Genomic DNA, 22575 nt, shown 5'->3' on the forward strand with positions numbered 1-22575 from the left:
TGTTTGATCACAAAGTGTCTTCCAAATCTCCACAGCAGACTTGCTTCTTCTCCTGGATCACTCTTTTTCATTCTTCTGATTCTAGTCCCAGAAGTCTTTCAAATACACCAATGTTTGAGGAAGCAAAGAGGGAAATATATGCATATTCCACAATATAAATCTGTATCCTTGCAAGCATATTAAGGTAGTAAATATAACTTAAAAGAGTCTATTTGGTAATTTTTAATGCATAAAAATAAGACCCAAAGAATATTCTGTGCAAATATTCTTGAATCTATAGGTTAAAATTGATCACTTTCAAGTAAAAGTGAGTAGTATGCGTTTCCAGACCTGAATATATAAAGTTCTAAAATTAAGACTTTATAGTTCTCTAAGTACATTTGGATACTTTCAGGTCAGGTATTAGTATAGAATGAAAGAATTTAAGGTAATCCAGTGGCTAAGATATTGCCAACTAAGGTTCTGTCTTTCAGAGCATGTTCTATTTCCTTCTCTTCAATCTTCAAAGACACCTGGAAAGAAGAGAAAAAAAGCATTTTACATTGGAGAACTCACAGAAGTAAAGTTTTTATTACATAAAAAGTCTACCACATTGAACTTTTCTCACAAGAGACAAGCAAGTTAAACACTGCTCTTTCAATGGACTACAAAAAAAATCTCATTCAGGCTACAGGGCTGTCCTCACAGATCTTCACTGTACCCAAGAAAAACCAAAAGGTTTATCTAACAGAGGGCATTTTAAGTTCTTTAACAAAAAATAAGCTCTCCAAAACAGGACAATTAAAAGCAGTTGGTTGTACCTTTGTGAAGCGGGTTTCCTTGTTTTTCTTTAATTCTAAAATGCACCTGGCCTCCAAAAGCTCTGAAAGTGACAAACACTCTGACTGGTCCACAGCTGCCACCTGCTGTTTGCGACAGACTTTACCATAGGCTTCGTATAACTGGTAAGAAACAAGAGAAAACAAATGTTGCTTATAAGTCTTATTTCTTGTAACCTTATAATCTTTTAAAAGAATGTGAGTCTGGGTTTGCAAAAAAAGTTATCTCAATATCCTAACTCTCCCTCTTTTCAATAAAATTCTTGAATAGGCATTGTGTAGATATTGCCAAAAACCTATACTGTAATGCAAGAAAGGAGCTTTATATAGTTTATGGAGGCAGAAATGGAAGGGGAGAGGATTAATGGTAAATTCTGATCCACAACCCAAAGGAAATAAAGTCAGCTGTCTTTTATATGGTGTCAGTATTTATTCTTATTGTTAAAATCCATTTTTAATTCATATCCACTGGAGCATAATATGCCTTTTAGAAAACATCTGCGCCCTTGGCTGGTCTGGCTCAGTAGACTGGGTGCCAGCCTGCAGACCAAAGCATTGCTGGTTTGATCCCTGGTCAGGGCACATGCCTGGGTTGCAGGCGAGGTCCCCAGTTGGGGGCGTGTGAAAGGCAACAGATCAATGTTTCTATCCCATATTGATAGAATCCCTTTCTCCCTCCTTTCCCCACCCCCTCTTAAACACACACACACGGTCCACACACACACACACAACTGCTCTACAAAGCAGATTCCCACCCCTTACCCCAGCTCCATCTGCTGACATGCCCAACTAACCTTCCCCAGAGTGACCTCTTTGGTTTTCAACTGCCTGGTCAAGAGCAGCAAAGAGCAGACCAAGATCTTCTGCTGAAGAGGGAAGGAATCTTGTGCTCCTTCCTGGATCAAAGCCATTCTGTTTCCATCGACTTCTGAAATGACTTGGGATATGTGACTAAGACTGACACGCTTCGGAACCAATGACTCAGAGGATGATTTACCTGTAAAATAAATAAATCAAGCTTAATTAATTAAAATTTTTTAAAATTATGTGCATTTAGATGATATTAAGTTCTCGCTTAAGAAAATTCAAGTGCAGTCACGTAGTGGCAAAGTGGAGGTTCCAACTCTGTAACTAGGAACAAAAGCGTGAGAGAGAATGCTATCGTCAGAAAGAGGCTGAATAACGTGGGATGACTTGGAAAGGAGGGTTATCCTTTTTCTGGGCAGAAAGGTGAGTCATTTTTCCCTATAGAACACAACTTAATTTCAGAGACAAATATACACCTCATGAAAGAGTAAGGACCAGACAGAGAACTACTGTATCCTGCCATGAAAGTGCCTAATATCTCAAAGGTAAAGAAGAACAGAATCGTGAAACAAAGATGGCTATGCCCAGTACGTAAGAAAGGAAGAAAAAAAGTTGGAAAAACTACCTAATATATGTTGAGTCAAATGAGTAGCTCAACGTGAACCGTAAAGTCAGTTCCCTGTAAGTCCTCGAGACAGACTCTGCAGATGACCTTTGAGGTTTGGTTCACTTGCCCACATTGATCTCTAGTAGAACAACACTTGAGAAAATGTCACTGGATATCTTAGCAGATAGCTCCATCTCAGAGGCCGGAGGTTGGGGAACAGCCAACAAGCTTCACAGGACTGTGGCCTCATTGTTTGGATATGAGTAAACTGCAAGACAGGAGGGATTTGCTCTGTAACAACCTTTGCCTAAAGTTACTTCCTGAGATCCTGTGCAGTTGCCCCACGACCATTTGCTTCTATTTTATTACAGCAAACGGGATGCTGCAGAGGACTAAGAGTAGTGGAGAAACTAGAGATCACTGATCAAGTAGCAGAATCTTAAGGTTGAAAAGAATTCAGAGGCTTATTCTTGCTCCCTTCCCCATAGCTGAGTCCCCTCTAAAACAATTCCAACAAGTGGTCATCTTTCCAACTTTTGTTCAAATATCTTCAATGCTGGGGAACGTACAATGTGTCAAAGAAGCCCAGTTAGTACTATTTATTAGAAAATGTCTTCTTATATAGAGTGGGACAAAAAGTAGGTTTATAGTTTATTCTTGTGTTATTATTTATTGTATTATTTTCCATACAAACAACTGTAAAGCTAATCACAGCCCTAGTCAATGTGGCTCAGTTGGTTGGGTGTCATCCTGAACACGGGAAGGTCAAGGGTTCGATTCCCCGTCAGGGTACATGCCTGGGTTGTGGGTTTGGTCCCTAGTCAGGACTCATGCAAGAGGCTACTGATCGATGTTTCTCACATCCATGTTTTTCTCCCTCTCTCCCTCCCTTCCTCTCTCTCTAGAATCAGTAAAAGAAAAAAAAGAAAAAGAATATATAAAGCTAATCACATATACAAGAGGTCAAAAGACAGGAATTAGATGAGTCTAATAATTTACACCAGGCTCTTCTAACCTCTTTTAGCTATGTGTGTGCCCGTGGCGCCCACAGGGTCACTGATATGTCTGCGATAAATTTTATTTGGTAGCGGGGGAAAAAGGGAGTGATCTGAAAAGCTTAGTAGAAACCAATATCTAGTCTATGTATTGGCGTGTATTACCTACCGTCATCCTACGCACTAAATTTGGCTATTTCTAAAGTATTTATTAATTTTCTTTCAACACGGTGATGAAAAATAGAAAGTGCTCTCTGTGGAACTACAGTGCTAGAAACAACTTTAATAATTTTCAACCAGTGCAGGAGTAAAGGAAGAAACAATCAAATCAGACTGTCCTGTTGCTAAAGATTAACACTGGATATTAAACACTGATGAGATACGTAGTTCATGGCCATTTTGTATCTGCCATAGCTAAGAGAACAAGACTGAGGGAAAGGAAAATTAATTTTTCCATTTTTGTAATAGCTTGCCACTTACTGCAGCAACATCATTTATAACTCCACCCTCTTAGACTTGTTTAAAGGCTTGAGATATTCCAAGTTGAACTCAATTCTTTCACTGTCTGACTGTTATTGACCAGGCTTTGCTTTCACCTATATTGACACCTAAACTGCATACAACCTAAGCACCCAGAGAGAAGCTGATCAAACCTTGTTGTCTACAGTTTTCATCCCTAGAGCTTGGAAAGAACACTTACTCTGTCCCAACCATTTATGTAACACCCGGGGGAATGCATTTCCAGTAATGCATGGACTACGGTACTGGCAGGCAAGATGGAAATAAAGCTGATGAAATAGACCATAGACACACAGACACACAGACACACACACACACACACAAACGGACTTAACTATGTTCATCACACCTTTCTAGCTCTTTCCTCAGAAAAGTTAAGCTTCCATTACAAAGGAAGATGGGAAGAGATAAACTACTTACATTCAGACGGTGGTTTGAGGACAGTCTGGCTTTTGACATCCGACTCTACAATTTCAATAGCTCTCCTGTGAAAAGTATTTCTAAAATTAATTTAGGCTGAGCCAAACCAAACACCCCACCAAACTTGAAAACAGACACATTAACAAAAAACAACATGTTTTATAATTTAAAAGCCCCCAAACAAAACTAGACTATGTCTCAGTTAAAGGGGACTCTTAGTTGCCTTGAACTAATTCACAGGCCAGGGAATTTGAGCACTTCAACACCACATGGTTTCCTCTTATAAATGCCCAGTAGGTCATCATACATTGAACGAGTAACATTTTGGATGAGCAGAAAACGTCTTGGGTAGGAGAGAGAATACGTAGCGTGGGCAACTGACAAAAGAGAGCCACACCAGACCTAAAAGGGGAGTCCTTGGTCACAAATATGGCAGATGTGTAGGCTAAACCATACCGGCCTACATGACTGTTGCTTATAGCTGCAGTCTTTACCCAAGTAGTTTGCTGACTAGGGGAAACTTTCACATCGAGGATCATGCCATCTAGCAATAGGAAGAGCTCACTCTCCCACTGCTCTCTCCAAACTACTTTGCCCACAGGAAGCCATACGGCAGACCTGGATCTTCTGCATGGCAGTAGGGGGAGGTAGGACCAGCGGGCCAGCACAGCAAGTATCATTTTAATGGACCCAGTGTCCCTACTGGGAAGGAAGAAATTTCATCAGTCAGCACAGAGGCTTTCCCCAGCAGGAGGGCCAAGGGGATGGGAAGGGAGAGAGGTCTGGAGTACAACTGTGGGGACCACCAACTGAAGGAAGGGGTGCTCGCAAAAGGCAAAGGAAGGAAAAAAATTTCTAAAGGCAAAGATGGTTCAGGTCCATAAATAAACCTGCTTGAGATCGGCTAATGGAAAAGTAAACTGGAGTCTTTTTTAATACAAATGTAATTAACCAATCTATAATCACCACAGGGAGTGCCAGCAACATCTCATTTGTTCCTCCCTCTGTAGGTAATGGACTGATAATGTTTCAGACATTAACACGGTGGAAATGCAGAACTCCCCACTGAGAAACAAGTCCTCTTTTCTGAGCATAAAAAGTGGCAGAATGGAGCCTCTTAAGCCACATTCAGTTGAGTTACATGAGACAATTAAAGAGCATTTCTTTTTTTTAATAAAAGCAGGCAACAGGGCCATAACTCACCTGCAAATATCTAGAGCTTTGCGAACGTCTCCCGAAAGAGCGGAGACTTTCCGGGCACAGAACTGAACTGCGGCAGTGTCCAGAATCTGATCTCTGCACGCCTTCGGACGAGACACAGAAGGTGACAGTCTGGACTATAAGATTCCCCCTCTCTTTAATTTAGATCCCCAACATAAATATTTTCAGACTTAAGTCTAAACTTGATTGGCCGCCCTTTGGGTCTAAGCGATGTCTTCTCTGCCCACAGGTAAATGGAGATTTGTACATATTTAAGCATTTTGTAGGGATGTCGTAAAGGTTCATAAATTGGGGGGGTGGGGGGCAAATTAACAAAACTAAATTAAAACCTATTTAGTCATTTTCAAAAGAGAAAGGTTTTTCATGGGCCCTATTTTGAAAGGCCTTACTAAAGAAGCATTTGAATGATTCCTCTCTCATTTTTATTTCCACACTAAGGTACCTACCTAATGAATGGAGTCATGGGTGAAAATTCTTATAAAAAGGTTCTCATTATTGCCCATAGGGACTCCATGATTAGCAATGCCATCAAAACAAAATATTTTAGAGCTATTGTTATGTCCCTCCAACATAGGTAATCCAAGGAGCATGTACAATGGTTGTCACTCACCAGATTAAGTCGATCCTGCAAGATAGTGGCTATCTGATTTTTGGTATAAGGTGGGAAGTTCAACAGCTGTGGCTTATATTTTTCTCTAGCTTGAAGCCTTGGCAGAATTCTGTCTGTGAGATCTAAGGTATTCGCAATGCCTGAGGAGGAGATAGGTGACAGTAACATCACTAGTCAAATCATCCTAAAAGGAAAAAACCAACCACCTGAAACCCGAATAAAATTCCCAGTTATAATCCAGCATTCCAATCGCTGCTTCCCACTTGTTGCTCCCCCACCCCCGACCCAATCAATACCCACTAGGTAAGGTGTACGTAGTCATCACAGAATGCTCTTTTAAGTTAGAATTGTTCACTGATATGCAGAATCAGATACTCCAAATATCAATTGTCTCTGAAATGCTGTATTAGGTCATTTCTATTCAGACTTAACAAAACTGATTTTCCTTAGATTAAAATTACTATTATTTTATGGCTATTTTCTTATTTTGATAAGAAAGCAGAACACTGGTTCAGAATAAACTAGTAGGTGATATATACGCTAAAGAGATTAAAAAAGAATTCTTGCCCTGGACGGGTAGCTCAGTTGGTTAGAACCTCATCCCCATTGGCCACGGGGGCAGGTTCTCTCCCTGGTCAGGGCACATACATGAATCAACCAATGAACACATAAATAAGTGGAACAACAAATTGATGTTTCTCTCTTTCATTCCCTCTCTCTCTCTAAAATCAATAAATCAGAAGAAATTTTTCAAAAAAGGAATTCTTTAGAATAACCACGTAACAGTAACCACTGAGCACTAACCAATCAGCACCAATCGAGAATTGGTTAGCCACGGCCATTCAAACAGTGTGTATAATACATCCTGCCCTTTGCTGTCCAGCTGATCCATCTCGTCCAACACCAACACACTACACAGAAAGAGAAACAATTAGTATCCACATTCACCTTCTTAACTTTCCAATCTGTTTGATCTGGGCTGACTCTAGTCACATTTCTACAGCTGAGGCCAGTTTAAAGATCATAATTTGTCCTGTCTCCAGTCACTGTTACAAATGATCCCCCCTCCACCATCATGAAAAAGTAACATTTAGGTTTTTCATGCAATTCATTTAAAAACATTTTTCTGATTTAAAAGTAGAAGGTGTAATTTTCCTTTCTTCTTTTCCTTCAAGTTTATGTAACTACCTCTCATAGAGGAAATATAGGAAAATTTCTTTTTATGAGCAAACCAATGAAGAGATTAGAATGGGAGTTTGTGGGTAACAGACCTTGAAGATTTTCACAGAACAACATGCGGCAGAGCAATACTTACATCATGGGGCCCTCCTCTGCAGTCAAATGGTTTTCCAGGTTCTTCATCATGTCCTTCCCAGCTGGCCTGGATACTCCTTCCTGACAAATCTCCTGAGCAATAGCTGGGAATACAGCCTGGGCACTCCTCAAGGACATGCAATTCAGCATGATAGTTTTAAAACCTTTCAGTTCCTTCTAGAAAAATGCAAACAGAGAGAAGTTATTTTGGCCTTGGATAAAGACTTGATGGAACCTGAAGTGCCTTTGAGGAGTTAACAGTACACAAGAGAATAATTTCTACTTTTCATGTGGAAAGATTTAGACAATGAAACGTAAAATGTCTTTTTGGGGGAAAACTTCACCTAAGACTTCCACTGTTTCTTACCCCTTAATAACTACGTGTCATTTTGGCAAGCGCATTGTATTTCAGACTCTCCAAAGTACCTTGAGATCTTGCAGAATTCGGCTTAAGCAGGCAGTTTTTCCAGTTCCAGGAGCACCAGAAATATAAAGGCTTCCAGCTTTCCCCCCACAGATGTGTTCCCTTAGGAAATTCCTGAGGACATCCATCTCCTTTTCCCTGGCTGGCAGCCGATCTGGGACAGCGGTATTCAGGACCAGCTTTGCTTGCTGGTAGCAAGTGCCTGTGCCAGACACGAAAGGACAATTAGGTACAACAGAGGAGACTGAGAAGACCCAATGGGTTTCATTTGGAGTTACCAGCCTTGTTTACAAGGCTGCATTAACAGCTGCTGTGTAAGAACAAACCTTCTTGCTTGAACAGTCTCATACATGCGGATTCTTTCTCCAGTGGCCATCTCTGCTCAGAATCTGTTGTGATCTCTTGATCTTTTCGAACTGGGGAACATATTTTGTTTTGGTGAACTCTGGCTCGTTCTCTTTTGCTAGGAGACTTAACTGTCAGCTGACTGTCAAATACCAATCTGCGTCCCTTAGGTGTATGCGAGCGAGGGGGACCGTTCTCTTTCTTGCCCAGCTTAGGTGGAGAACAGGGCAGTAAATGGGGAGTGTTGCACTGGTTGTCATCCCCTGAAACATAGTAAAACCGAAACATGGTCATTCGCAGCACTGGTTAGTAAAAGGATTTGCAAAAATCTCTGCCTCCCCCCAGAAAGAGGTGAATTTCTACCTCAGTCAAAGTCCCCAAATAAAATGCCTCTCATTTTAGGCCCAAATACTGGCCACCAGATGGCACCACTGAATCTTACTACTGTTTGGCAGGAACCAAACGGGTTTTAGTGTGAGGCGAGTCTAAGATGGTTCTGAAAGAGGGTTTCTCAACGTGTGTGACTCCCCGGCGCACTGCAGCGTGTTTAGCAACATCCCTGGTCTTTATCCATTATGCCAGTGGCACCCCCTCAGTTTTAACAACCAACAGTGTCTCCAGATACTGCCCAATCACCCCTCATTCAAAACACATTATCCAAACCACCGATCTGAAACAAGCATGTCAGCTGTGTCTCAGTCCAGTTAAGGAGTTGAAGGTCAGACCTAGGACACACTTCAGAAAGTGATTTTAACTCTGAAGTTCAGTGAGAACTCAGCAACCATCCTGAAAATAACCAAAGTGACGAGAGTGGCCTTAACAGAGCTTAGCTGCTTCAAAGGTATCTTATTTTTTAATAAAGAGAGGTGAAAAGCTACCGGTCAAAATACCTCTATCGTACAATGGATAGCTTACCCAGACGTTTTCTGGGGCTGAGAGGCTGACTTTTTACAGAAGGCGAATGGGGTATGGCCTGGACATTTGTCAGTTGTAGTCTGGTGTCACTAGAGTTTTTAGCTTTGTTCAATGTCCGAGACAGCTTCTTTTTTGGAAAACTGATCGCGGCCTGGGACTGGGATCGGGTTTGAGGCATGATGGCAGCACAGCTGGGCACAGAAAAGGGAACAGGGCCGTCGGTCAACACGTAAAGCTGAAGGAAAAATAACTAACATGGCATTTATACCGATGATCAACACTTGTTCCACTAGTAAATTATAACAATATTTTAGCATTCAGTTCTGCTTCCCATCCAAATCTATGCAATAATAGCAAAAACGTGTCTACCAACTATGTTTAAGAAGCTGTTATAAACATTTTAGGTATTGTTTCATCTAAGTTTCACAACTACCTTAAAGGAGGTACTATTATTAAAATGACCTTGAAGATGAGAAGACTGACAGGCACAGAGGCCCAAAGTTACAACAAACCAGGCACCCTGGCTCCAAGTTCTTACCCACTTGAGCGATGCGGTGTTTATCTTGATTGATTTCTACGGTACTTCTAAATTCAGTCACCCCAGCTTCGGGGTACAGCTTTATCACCAGCTTCGTTCAGCAACCTTCCACGTTTACTGTCCCCCATCCCCCGAGATCTCACTCTGCACAACTCTCAACTCCTCGCCGGGACACCTCCATCCGACAACATGCAGCTCCTTCACTTACGCACAACCGCCAGACTACTCCGAGGACGCACGTTTCTCTTCCCCCTACCCGACCGAATCTCCCGATAACTGAGCTCTCCTCCTCTCGTTTCACCTCGGGCGTCATCGGTACCTGCGGGCCTTGCCACCCGACTGCGCTTCCTCCCCTGACCCCAGGCCTCCCGGAGCAAACCCACCCTCTCCACCCCACAGGGCTGCGACACCTCAATGCCGGGTCCTTCTCACCTTTCTCGCACACGGCGTCAGGGATTATTCCCAACAAGTCCCTGAACAAACCAACAGCAGCAAAGCCCAGACGCGCTCGCGCCAAATCTGCACAACTTTAGCTTTCCGGCCTCCCGCCAAAGCCCGGCCAGATTTCTGATTGGCTGTCGTCTGAGTGCCGCGCGCCTTGGCCAACACCCACCCTATCATTCGGGTCCACTCGACAACCAATAAGAGAGCCCCGAGTCCCAGCACTCCCGTGAGCCACGCCCACTTAGCAAAGAGCCTAGCTACATCCGGGACCTCCGCGGAAAGACTCGCGGTAGCGGAGGGAGCGGCTCTGGGTAAGAACTGTACATGCCGCAAAGCCCGGCGGGAGATGTAGTCTTTGCCTCATGCGACTCTATTTCTACGCCTTTCTCTCGAAGGGAGTTGTGAAGATGTTGTTGCCCCTTCTAACTGCTGCATTTACGCATCTTTCATTATCCTAATGGGCTACACTTTGAGAGAGTAGTTATATAATACCTACCATTTTGGGGTGGTTCTGGGTGCCAGGTATGATGCTAGGCAATCTAACTCTCAACCCTGCAAGCCACAAATCAAATGTGCAAAGGGTTAATTACAGGTCACAGCATCTTGTTGAAGGTTTCCTAACACCCAAACCAATGATTTTTTGTGTACACATGTACAAAGAAATACACTACACTTCAATATCGTATCACCCTTATTTGTATTTCAAAGGAGTGAAATAAAGCCAGGCCTTTGCTTTTATTTTGTTAAAGGTTAAGAATACAGTTTGTGTATCTTCTTATCATCAATCCAATTAGTCAACACTGTGGGGAGTGGAAAGAATTATGACCCTGTAATTTTAAAATCTTTTTTTTTTCTTTAATGGCTAAACACTAGGGTTTCAGGGCCAGAGAAGACTGCTATAGAAGAGGCAAGCTGAGCTTTTAATGAAAAATATAAATTAGAGCAGTAATTTACAGGCTAGCTTCCAAAGCTAATAATGCAGCTAAGCCTCAGGTTCCATTAAAGGCCAAAACCCAATTCTAGGTGATGGTAGGCATTTATCTTTCATCCTTCAATATCAAATAAAATAGAGCAATAAAGCTGGGAAATAGGAAAACAATATTACAATCATCAGTTAATTGTAGTTAGTTCATATAGGGGATAAAAGCCAATACTGAGTGCTTAAGTGCATTCCAGGGATTGAGCTCAAGCATTTTACCTATATCACCTTATCATTTCTCACAAGCATCCCATGAAATGGGTATTATTTCCATTTGACAAATGAGGAGATAGAAATAGAGGGGGTTGAGTAAATTCCCAAGTTCACAGAACTAGTAAATGGAAGAGCTGGAATTTGAACTCAGGAAGTCTGGTAGATCAAACTCTTGACCACTTAAACTGGGGGGAGAATTAGATGCAGCTTCTAAAGTGGCCTTTCCAATAGGAAGAGATGCTGAAGGAGCGCATTTTAGGAAAGCTTTCTAGGAGCTGAAAACCATAACAGTGAAGAGATTGGGCAGCCATGAATGTACAAAGTGTTATCCTAGAATGGAGGCTTTCATCCAGCTGGTATTTCTGTTCTCTTAATAGGGCAATAAAACCTAAGCAGCAGCCTATACTGTTGGTGTTTATTTTTATAACCTGGGCATCTAAAAATTGTTCTTGGTAACGTGAAATGGTAACATGTGCCCAGCCAGCTTTAAGGGATGGTGGTGAACCACCGCCCTCAGTTACAGTGGGAGGGAGCAGAGGAAACTATCAGTACCTAACATGCATATTGGAGCTACGAAAACTCTCACCAGCAAATATAGCACTGGTCCAAAAAAAGCCTACAAGAGTGAATGACCACTGCGGAAGCAGGCAGAGAATCACACAATGTCAGGACTGAAAGGTCTCTAAAAGGTTGCCTACTTGACGCTTTCCCCTACCAACACCCCAGTGACATGATGTGCATTCCACCAGGCTGTTTCTTGCTTCCAGTCCTGGCCTTGCTCTTTCCGCTGTCTGCAATACTGCTCGCCATCCGCCTTCTCTGACTAATTACCAGAAGGCCTTTTAATAGTCTGCACAGGTTCCTCGGGGTAGCTGTCCTGAAATCTTCTAGACGGTGAGCTCCTTGGAAGTACAGGCGATGTCCTAATCATCTTCATAATGTAGATGCCTGGCAGAGTGAAGTATGCGATAAATGCTTGCTGAATGGAAAGGACATTCCTGCAAACTTGGTATCCACCTTTTTCGTGAACACTTTTTGTGGACAGATACCATATAGCGCTTTAAATCTCACACACCTAAACCTGGAAGTGGAGCATATATTCAAGTATGTTGTAAACATGATCCAGACTGGGCTCCAGTGATGTCACAGGTGAAGCATTTTTCCCCATAGTGATTCTCTGGGGGGTGGGGGGGGTTAGGATTCTGAGGTTGACATTTCAGTTCTCTTACCTTTGCAGAGTAATAGGAAGTCAGAAACAAGCAGTGTTCTTTGCAGTGAGTCGCAGTTTGTGGCTGGGTTGGGCCAGAAGGTACTTAAGAAGCACATTCAGTGAGCAGCAGTGTCTCAGTAATAATTAAAGTGGGCAAACTGTTGTCTTTATTATCTGCTAATTTATACACAGTATCATGGGGAAAGGAATTGAATCACAGTGGAAAGACCTGCCCAGCATCCTGCCGTGAGTGCACGCGCGCGCACACACACACACTAGCAATACCATCCTAATAGGATGGAGGCGGCTTATACCTTAGAGCATTAGAGGTTGAGGGTCGCTTAGGCAAGCTCCATTTGAAGGCTATTGAAAGTCACAGGAGGAACAATTAAATCAATAAATAGGTAGTTTATTAATCATATTAATAACAATGATGGGTGAAATAATCAGGAATCCAGCCAATTTGGCAAGTATGGATGGAAATGAAAGGAGCCCCCTTTTTTGTCCTCCCCCCCTCAGCCTCATAAGTTTTGGTATCTAAATTATATGAGTGAGTCATACACACACCCATTATGAATCAGTAAGGGAGACAATTTCAAGGCCTTTGCTAGTGATGAAAGTGCAAGTTTAAGCTCATTAAGTCTTTGTGGCGATTATGTCAGCTGACCATAGTAAGCAGAGAATGTCTGGTTTAACTTTTACACCTAAAGTCAAAGTTCAAGAAAGCCAGTTAAGACTTCAACTTAAAAAGCGGTGAGGAAAAACAGCGAACACCAACATAAAAACAGACACACACAGTCTGCATGCTCTGCCCCATATTTCCTTCTGCACCTCAGTGTGAGAATCTGCTATGCAACAAAGAAGAATCATAAGGGATATAGAGAAAGGACACAAGGCTAGAAGGCGTCCTGGGTTTCCTGAAATCATAGGCAAAGGGCAGTTAGGTAGCAAATATAAATAATGACCAACTTTATCAAAATCACACAGTCAGCATGGCTACCTAGGACTAACTGTGATTTTCAAAATACAGCAGGAAGGGAGGAGAGAAAACCCTTAAGAAGCTGCAGATGCTCCTGCCCAAGTCAGTGTATCAACTTCCTCAGAGGACGTGGACTCAAACCACTACAGAGTCTGGCATAGGAGGCAACAGATATTCTCTCCTCTCTTTGCCACCACATGAGGCGGTATTTCAGACAAGAGTACACAGTTTTCAGCTTTTTGTTGTTGTTTTTAAGCATGGTTTAATTAAACTGCACAGCACCCAGAAGAAACAAATGTACCAAAGAATCCAACATGAGACTGGATTATATATTTTAGACAGGGATGAAAAAAATCAATGCTAATTGGGAGAGGGAGCAGTGTAATCAGAATATAACTCCAAAATATATCATACAATAAATTATTTTTTAAAAGAAATTGACCCACATGCAGACAAAGATGGACACATACACACACATTCATACTCTTCACACATGCCATTCTCGTCTTTTATTCAGTGTTGACTATGACTTCCATGCTGGTTGTCTTAGGAAATGATAAAAGATCTGAGAAAAGTAGGCTTGCCCCTGCCCCTCTACCATCAGTGGAGTGAGATTTAAGACAATTAAAGAACCCACTAAGATGTTAGAAATAAGAGTAGAAAGAAGGAAACAGCTGTTATCAAGGAAGATTTTAATTGCTTCAAAGAGGGAGAGAGGAAGAAAGCACAGAAATCTAACACAAGTAAAGGCACAATGAACGTGGAGGTGGATGGAACCAAACCTTTTCTTCAGTTAAAGTTATCCTTTCTTTATTTTTGTATATGTTTTGAAGGTGGTTGTAGTTTTGTTTCATTTCAATGAGTCTTGAAGGCAGAGCTAGAATGCCTTCCATTCCCTAGGTTAAGGTGGCTTACAGAAAGCTACCCTGACTGCATAGCCAGGGACTGAGATTTAATAGGGAAAGAAATTACAACTGAAATGTGAAGAATTTGATTTGCAGTTGATTGTAGGTTGGGTTTCCAGAAGGACAGACAGCTCAGTGTAGTGCCATTAAAGGGCCTCGGACGCCCTATACTCCACCCCCAGAGCTTCGCAGAAGACCCTGGAGTCATAACTCTCCCCCGCTCCCCTCAGCACTCAGCCTACAGATTATTTCAAGTGATCAGGAGAATTAAAACACACCCCAACCTGAGTTGCTCTGTAGCAAGTCTATTTACAATTTTTTCTCACCTCTCCCTGGAGGTAAATTTGGGTTTCAAGTTGGACAGCTGCGGGGTGAGGGGGTGCCCCCAGCGCAATGCCCAGTGGCTAGTCTTCCTCTGCCAGCGGGGAGGGCTGGGGTGCTTTCTGGAGAAGCAGCTTCACACCCACCGGGTGGGGTAGCCACAGATGCTCTCTCTGTGGCCCCAGGCTGTGAAAATGATGGGGTGCTGCTGCTGGAGGAAATCCCCATGATAGAGAAAACCACACCTGGAACATCAAAGTGCTCTGACCCAGGTTTGGTGACCAGAGAAGGGGGAAGAGGGGCATCTAGCTGGTTAAAAAACCTGGAGGCCACTGCCCTGCTCCCCACAAAGGGCGGTAAGAAACAACTACAGTATTAAGTTTTCCCCGCTAGAGGAAAACATCATAGAACCAAACCCACACAAGGGCTTTTAACGCAGCTTCCTGATGCTTAGATGGGCAATGTCTCCTCCTTCTGGGAGCAGATAGGGGGACTAACGGGACTGGGCAACAGCCTCAACATGAGACCACCCAATCTTTCACTGAAGAGACGACATTCCCATAAGCAGGTAAAAAGAGGAGTTTAAAAGGTGAGAAGTTTCAGTGCTCTTGCAGCCAGCCCACCTTAAATCTATATTACAAGCTTTTTACAACATACAAAATAGATCAATGACTATGAGGATCACATTCCCATTCTTCGATAGTAAATATACATGATAATAAATCTGTTCTTAACAGAGGGACCAAATAATGTATAAGGCAAAGACAGTTAAATAAGTACTGTGTCACCAACATGCGCTGAAGAAAATGCATCTGACTAGATCTAGACCCAGGCCTTTTTTCATGAGGCCAAGAAAATAAAAATACATCAATACTCATGTGACACAGTCCAAGCGTTGGGGAACATGAGGGGCAGCAGGTAACAGGGAAGGAAGGTATCAGCCCCAGTGAAAAGCTGGGGTTTGGCTTTTACTTGTGATACTTATTTTGATGCTCTATGTTTGAGGAAAGGGGAAAAAAATACACTTTGATAACATTGTACAAAAGGCATCAACTCCCATTTCAAAAATAAATGGGAAGACTTCACAGTCCAAGTTTCGTAACTGGTCAGCATCTACCCTGGAACTCTGCTGCAGTGCCCACCCTTGTACTCGCTCCTGCTCCCTCCACGAGCGTTCCCGCTCTCAGCTCCGTTCACTTCAGGATGCCAGGGATATTGCTGGGAGGTAACTACTAACAGATTTGAAAGTAAGAATGATGATGGTCAGAAAAAGTCTGATGATAGACCTAGCCACTGTTTGTCCCAGGAGCCAACATGGCCCAGGGGAGGACGGGGGATAGCAGACCCCATCCCCATAGCCCAGGCTCAGTCCTCTCTTCCAGCACTGGGGAGACCCGGGTGCCACGCGGCACCCGCACAGATCCCTGGGCTGCGATCCAATGAACTGCGAAGGCCCTACGGTAGTTCAAGCCTGTGATGTATGTGGGGAAATTTTTACACTGACTTTCCCCAACCGTTTCGAGGAACCGCCATGGCCTTGCTGTTCTCACTCCAAGCTTTGAGCAGCCTCTGCACGTGGCCAGAGCTGGCATGAAACCAACCACCTGTGCGTGGGGCCCAGGAGCCCTGCTGCACCGTCTGCGAAGGGGAAATCCCTGCCCCGTCATCCAAGCTCAGTTCGTGTCAGGATGGGGAGCCTCCCTTTCCCCTCCGTTCTTTACCTGGGGCCTGGAAGATGAGCGGACCACCTGTTGCTAGCTGCCAAAGAGTGTCAGCTGGGCTGGGACACGCATCTCTCTCCTAAGTCTCTGGGCTTGGCGCAGAGGAATCTTTGACTACGCCCACAAACTTCCTCGCCCTCCTCGACTCTGTTGTTAACCCCTGTAGTCTTGGAAAGGCAAGGGTGGCGAAAAGGAACAGGAAGAGCCTGTTCAGTCAGCAGGCTGTGAACGCTACAAGCTTCAGCCTTCCCTTCTTCGTCATCATGGAGCACCCAACAGGGGCTGAAGTTTCTGGACAGGACTGAAAGGACCAGTGTCCTTCAGGGCCAGTCAGAAAAGACTGAGGTGGGGTCAAGGTCAAGGTTAAGGCCAAGACCCCGGCCCTATCTTCCTATTTCCCACTGGAAGTTTCTGGAGCTTATGAATCTGGAATGAATGAAAGTGACTTTTCTCCTCAGGGTCTGAGTGGTGGGGGGAGGAAGCGCACCCCTCAGCCTCAGCGCCCTGAGGAAATGGGGCGGGGAGTCCCCGAGGACTCAGCTGGCTCCTGGTCCCTTTGCTGCAGAGGAACTGCCTAGCACTAAAAGGCTCCCCAGTTTATGTTACCCTCTCTTTTTATTAGCTGTTTAGTTCCATTGATTAGTATTTAGTGTTTACATCAAACTTATCCCTGGAGTGAGGGTATGGAGTGGGGTAAGAGCAAAAAACCAAAATACCCCTAAAAATAAAGCAGACCCATTCTCTTGCCCTTTCTCCAAACTCGACCTTTAAAACAGATCACTTCTCTGCAAACCCCTTTCTTGTTTCACTAAAAAATGCCACCCCCCCAAGTCCTGGCCATGTCAGCCTCCTAAACGGTGAAATGCGCCCGCCAAGCTTCCCCCAAAGTGGGCAGGAGGAGGCAGGAGCGCTCTTCTCCACCCTGCCCCAACAAGGAGTTACTTCATCACAACAAGGCACCTTTCCCCACGAGGGAAGCAGGCGACATGGAAGCTTTTTCCTCATCTGGCTGGCAGGGATTGCTAGCGGAGGGATGGATGCAGGGTTTGAGACCCTGCTGTCAATACAGAGAGTCCAATCACCAAGTCCAGAAGACAAGATGCATAGATGGAGGTGAGCTGGGAGGACGCTTGGAGTCTAGAGGTTGGCTGCACTGGAGAAACACATTAGGGGTTCTCATGCAGGTTTCAGGGGGGTGGGAGGGACCGTCTGAGAAGAGGAGAGGGTCCATCCTTTTCCTGAGGAACAGGACCAAGCCAGGCTTCACCTGAGAATGGGTGGCAGAGGTGGGGCTCCACGGGCAGCTGAAAAACGTAATAAAAACCACAAACGCAAGGTCACCCACCAGGTCCCAAATAACCCAAACATCCCTAAAATGAGACAGGTTTTTCAAGCTAACCTTTAGAATTTGCGTGCTATGTTTTTTGTTTTTTGTTTGTTTTTTTTTTTTTTAAAGAAAATGCAGATGAGGAGAAGCAAATTTGAACCAAAGAAAAACACACCAATTCTACTTTCTATGCAATTATGGAAAAACTTTCATGACTACCCTTCTCACCTCGGTTTGTTTTGCTGGGATATACTCTCTGAAAGTGTTTATATTCTTCTGGAGCGGGAAAATCTTCTACTGGATGGAAAGAATACTTTGACTCAAAATCATCTACAAAAGGAACAGAATATTAATTCATTTTGCTTGACCCTTCCTCACGTTCCCGCACCCCCCGTACCACCTCTGACCCTCCCCTTACCAGTCTCTGTGCCCTCTAATGTACCCGAGGGCCTGCCTTCCCCACTAACCAAGCTTCCTGAGGACAACGAAAGCATCACTCTATGTGCCTCGTATGCATAGAGGTTTTTAAAACATTTCCACCAAAAATCAGGCATGTGAAAGGAAAGGAGCTCAGCTGCTTGCATGGGAGGAGAAAGAAATATAGTTCTTTAACAGTCATCTTAGAGACTATCACCATGGGAAATCAACTGAACTGAAATAACAAATTGGTAGAAATTAACCAAAAATGGGAATACTTGTCACCCACTAAAGAGAGGGTTGACCAGATAATTAATTCCCTTTTGGCCCAGGTTACCCTCATTTAGCTCTGCAACACAGCTGGGACAGTCACCTCGTGGCCCCTGCTCCCACTTTCCCTGTGGCCCCTCTACAAGAAGGCTCAAATGTTTGCCGAGTGTGGCTTGATGACATTCCAAAGGACTTCTCTTCAAAGCAAAAACCCTGTTCCACCTAATCAGAATACTCTTACTAGAGTAAGAGCAGAGAAGAGGCAACCACGCAAGAATCCAGTGTTAGGCCTGAAAGGGATCGTACAGATCTTTCCAGGAGTCCTCAACAGAGGGTCTAATGATACCTTCTGAGGAACCTTTGCTTGGGACTCCATTCCAGACCTAACAAATTAGAATTTCTTAGGGCATTCTCCCTCTCAAGTATGCCAGCGCCTTTCCCCGCCCCCTTCTTTCCCCAGGGCAGCGCACTCTCTCTCTTTGGAGCAGGGTGGGGAGCCTTTCCCCTCTCCCACCCGCAGGTGCATTCTCTCTGCCCTTCTTTTTCCTAAGCTCCAAGGGCCCTTCTTTTGCTTCTGCAACTTGTTTCCTGAGCCCATGCAGCCCAGCTGGCTCACCTTTTCTACCTCTGTGACTTTCTAAATAAACTTTTGCTTAAAAAAAAAAAAATCTCTTAGGTGGGGCCTAAGATTCATTGATACTTTGGAAAAGTTAATCTGATGCACTCCTGATCCAGTCAACCTCCTGGTTTCTTGGATAAGGGAAGTGAGACCCAGGGAAGTGAAGCAACTTCCTCAAAGTAACAAAGCTGGTTAGCGGCTTTGGATTACTAGATAAACATTATGTTCATAATGTGTGTGTGTGTGGGGGGGGGCAGTTCTGTAACTTTATTCAACAATCAGCAGTTAGTTCTCATCCATGTTATGTTTGCAGATTTTTTAAAAGCAGTGACAGGTATGTAGGTAACCAACGTAGAGAGCTTGTCCGGTGAATCTTCCTCCTCATTATGGTAGGGCACAGTCCTTACTCCTTTGATCCAGACAGCTTTGTTGAGTCTGTACCAGTGAGTCCATCTGGAGTCCCATCTTCTTCACAGCAAATTTCGAGATCTCTTTGGGTGCCCAAGGGGCGTGCTTCCTGAAACCCACTCCAAGGAAGCACTTGTGAGTGTGGACTGTGTATTCCCTGGTCATTACCACACTGACGGCAGAGCGGCCCTTCTCACCGCCCTTTTTTGTGAGAGCCCTTATGCCAGGCCCAAGTTGGAAGGAAAGTTTGTTTTGTTCTTAAAGGGCTAGAAAGGAGTTCTCCTTCTTAGGAGAATATGTACTTCCTGTCTGGATAATCCTGAAGAAGTGAAGTCCCTGACTTAAAATGTAACCACAGATAATGATCCTTGGGGAGCAAGAGATGGCTTCAGAGTTAGCATGACACCTGCTGACTGCATTTCAATCTGTCCCAAAGCAACCATAGCTACAATTTGCATAAGTAAAGGGATGTCAGTGGATAGGGCCTAGAAGTCAGAGGTAAAGTCAGGAGAGAAACTGCTGTGAACAACGGATATCAAATGACCATTTCCATTCTACCATGGCCACTGGAATTATTAAGTCATCACAGGACCTATGAGACTAAAACTGCTAGCTACTTACCCAAGAAAGATCGGACAGTGGTAATAGAATCTCTGTGGCCATTCCTCAAAGGTGGAGGAGGAGGAGGTGGTGGCCCAGCTGGCGTCCTTGAGGGCGGAGGTGGGGGCTTTCCTCGGCTCAGAGGTTCTGACCCATGTCGGTATGGTGGTGGTGGGGGAGGGGGAGCATCCCTGGCACCATTTCGGATCATGGGTGGTGGGGGTGGAGGAGCTGCAATTAAATCCAAAGCACTTAGGTCTGGATGTATAAGCTCTGTGAGACTCTAAGCATCATGTTAAACGTCATATTCACCCTCCTCTCATCCCTGTTTCTTCGACAGCATCACCATTCTTCCAGATACCAAAGTTCAGAATAAATGTGTGACCCTTTTTCATTTCTCAAGTCAGTCAAGGACTCTACCTATTCTTTTTAATTTATTTTATTTTATTCAGACAGAGGGAAGGGAGGGAGAAAGTGAGGAAGAGAAACATCAATGTGTGGTTGCCTCTCATGCGTCTCCTACTGGAGGCCTATTATATACTAATAATAATACATGGAGAGACTATTAGGCTTAATAGACAATACTGTTTTAGTAATATGGGTATATCTTACTATTCCTCCTAAATTATTGTCAGAATTTCTGTAAACATAATGAAGCATGAACCAGTAACAAGGTGATGTACATAGATGAGGAGTCTGGCACAGCAGACTCAGTGAATGTTAGTTTTCACGTTCCATAAGACAGACTCAGAACGTCAACTCTCCCTTGTTCTTTTTAAGGTCTAAGTATGGACAGAGGCCATTAGAAGCAATAGTTGAAGGGAAATCTTAGTATCTCCCAGCAGACCTCTGAACGTTGTTTTTATTCCAAATCTGTCCAAACTGAAGCTCTTTCAGGTCATCCTCAAAATACTTCCCTAAAACCCGGATTTCTCAGGGCCCTGAGAACTTGTACCTACTCCTAGCACTGTAGACAAATGAGCTGGGCTTAAAAGGACACCAGCTAGACATCGAGCAGATGCCAGTGATTAGAGCCAACCCGGACCGATGAAACAGAGCCAGACCAAGAGCACTTGGATCCCTTCAGCTCCCTCCCTCAGGGATGGTCAACCCAGCGAGGGTCTGCCACCTCTGGTAAGTTTCTGAGCTCTTTGGAACATCTAGTGTTAAGACTCTTTCAAGTGACAGAGCCGGAATCCAAGGACCCTTAGAAACAAGCAGTGTGTAAAAGAAAGCCCGGAGTGGGAGCCTGCCTTCTGTGACCCAAGAAAAGCCCAGCTTCTACAGCCCGTGGACATGATCTAAGGACAGGGGTCGGGGAGATGCTGGTGGGAGGGGGATATAGGGTGCAGGGGAGTAAGCGGGGGGCGGGGGGGGAGGAAGGGACAACTCTAATAGCATAATCAATAAAATATACTTTTTAAAAAACCAACTTTGAGGAAAGCACAGTGGGATCAAGCCTTTTAAGAAGAAGAAAAAAGTTCCCTTAAAAATAGTGTTTTACTCTGCAAGGGAAAAAAATTCAGGATACAAAGTCTGTGGACCAATAATTTGAGGATTTTTTTGGGTCCCTGAGCATCCCGAGAAGGTGAAAGAGTCATATTCCTTCAAATGTAAATAATTCATATAGGAACAAAAACACATTATCACATAATATTGTCATAATATAAGTTAATAATAGAGATAAGTCTATGAAGTACCTAGAAGTCCTTTCATAAAATCTCTAACATGCATCAACATACAACAGTTTATAAAGCACTTTCACACATACCCATATTTTGCTGTGTATAATGCACACATTTTTGCCCAAATATTTGAGGGAAAAATAAAGATGCGCATTATACATGGGTATGATGAGTACATACCATGGTATAATAATCCCATGTATAATATGCACAAAACATGGGTGCGCATTATGCACGGAAGCACGTTATACATGGCAAAATACAGTACCTTTTTATTTACAACCACCTCTGAAAGCACTGTGAACACCATTTAACAGATAAGGAAATAAAGTCAGAGAATCAGAGAGATCAGCCCAATGTCACACAACAAATAGAGCCAATGCTCCAAAGATCTCTGACTAAAGTATCTCAATTTGTGTGTGTGTGTTTGGGTGTGTCTCACTCTTAAGAACTGCTGTTCTGGTTACTGATACAGAAAGCAGGCTGAGGCCTCTGCCAGACCTGAGTTGGTGACAGAAAATAATGTAAATGACACATATTTCTAAAGAAACCATAAAGAAAGAACTGAGAAGCGGGAGCAAGAAGTCTGCAGGCATTTAAAACTACTCAGTTCAATCCACAGAAATTACATTTTTCTCCACTTACAGTTAGAGAGATAAGGAGTCTGCTCAGATAAAGGGTCTTTTAAAAAAAATTCTTAAGTGAAAAAATAATTTTAACCTAAACTTTGTAGAATCAAAGGCTACCTCAGGACTATATATATCCTTATGGCTAAGGCCAGGGAGATAAGGAGTCAGGGAAGTACAAGGTTACTGGCTGATAACCTTACGTTTTAGACCGCCAGCTCCTACAGTACAAATCTCTGGGTGCCTAGCCAAGCAGCAGCACGGGTTAATGGGCTTTTAATTCATGCTTCCTGGTGACATAACTCCTTAATCAATGAT

At 43.6% G+C, this 22575-nt stretch overlaps 2 protein-coding genes across 4 annotated transcripts in view; both read right to left on the minus strand.

Moving 5' to 3' along the window:
* Window positions 1-422: 422 nt before the first annotated feature.
* CDC6 (cell division cycle 6) lies at window positions 423-9188 on the minus strand. Its single transcript, XM_054593854.1, has 11 exons — window positions 8996-9188; window positions 8062-8343; window positions 7738-7937; window positions 7313-7488; window positions 6802-6908; window positions 5998-6137; window positions 5370-5470; window positions 4167-4231; window positions 1613-1815; window positions 801-941; window positions 423-512 (listed from the first exon to the last, which is right to left on the minus strand). The coding sequence occupies exons 1-11, from the start codon at window positions 9171-9173 to the stop codon at window positions 423-425; spliced, it is 1683 nt and encodes a 560-aa protein (XP_054449829.1). The 5' UTR covers window positions 9174-9188.
* A 4450-nt stretch (window positions 9189-13638) lies between these two features.
* The window catches only part of WIPF2 (WAS/WASL interacting protein family member 2), a 41065-nt gene continuing 32128 nt past the window's right edge, over window positions 13639-22575 (minus strand). For all 3 annotated transcript variants that reach the window (XM_054593849.1, XM_054593848.1, XM_054593847.1), the window contains exons 8-10: window positions 19968-20177; window positions 17861-17962; window positions 13639-17609 (exon numbers count right to left, since the gene is read on the minus strand). In XM_054593849.1, coding sequence (XP_054449824.1) covers window positions 17569-17609; window positions 17861-17962; window positions 19968-20177 — 353 coding nt within the window. In that variant the 3' untranslated portion in view covers window positions 13639-17568. The remainder of the gene's footprint in view (window positions 17610-17860; window positions 17963-19967; window positions 20178-22575) is intronic.

This window comes from Pteronotus mesoamericanus, unplaced genomic scaffold (assembly GCF_021234165.1).
Source record: "Pteronotus mesoamericanus isolate MK-2021 breed Mesoamerican mustached bat unplaced genomic scaffold, CSHL_Meso_final scaffold_476, whole genome shotgun sequence".
NCBI lineage: Eukaryota > Metazoa > Chordata > Mammalia > Chiroptera > Mormoopidae > Pteronotus > Pteronotus mesoamericanus.

What these genes read in the sequence shown, in the direction of transcription:
- CDC6 (XM_054593854.1), bottom strand. Translation starts at nt 9,173, where the DNA reads ATGCCTCAAACCCGATCCCAGTCCCAGGCCGCGATCAGTTTTCCAAAA. An exon ending in GCAGAGGAGGGCCCCATGAT is followed by an intron (nt 6,909 to 7,312) that starts GTAAGTATTGCT and finishes CTTTCTGTGTAG; the next exon opens with TGTGTTGGTGTTGGACGAGA. An exon ending in TTCTCGATTGGTGCTGATTG is followed by an intron (nt 6,138 to 6,801) that starts GTTAGTGCTCAG and finishes TCTCCTCCTCAG; the next exon opens with GCATTGCGAATACCTTAGAT.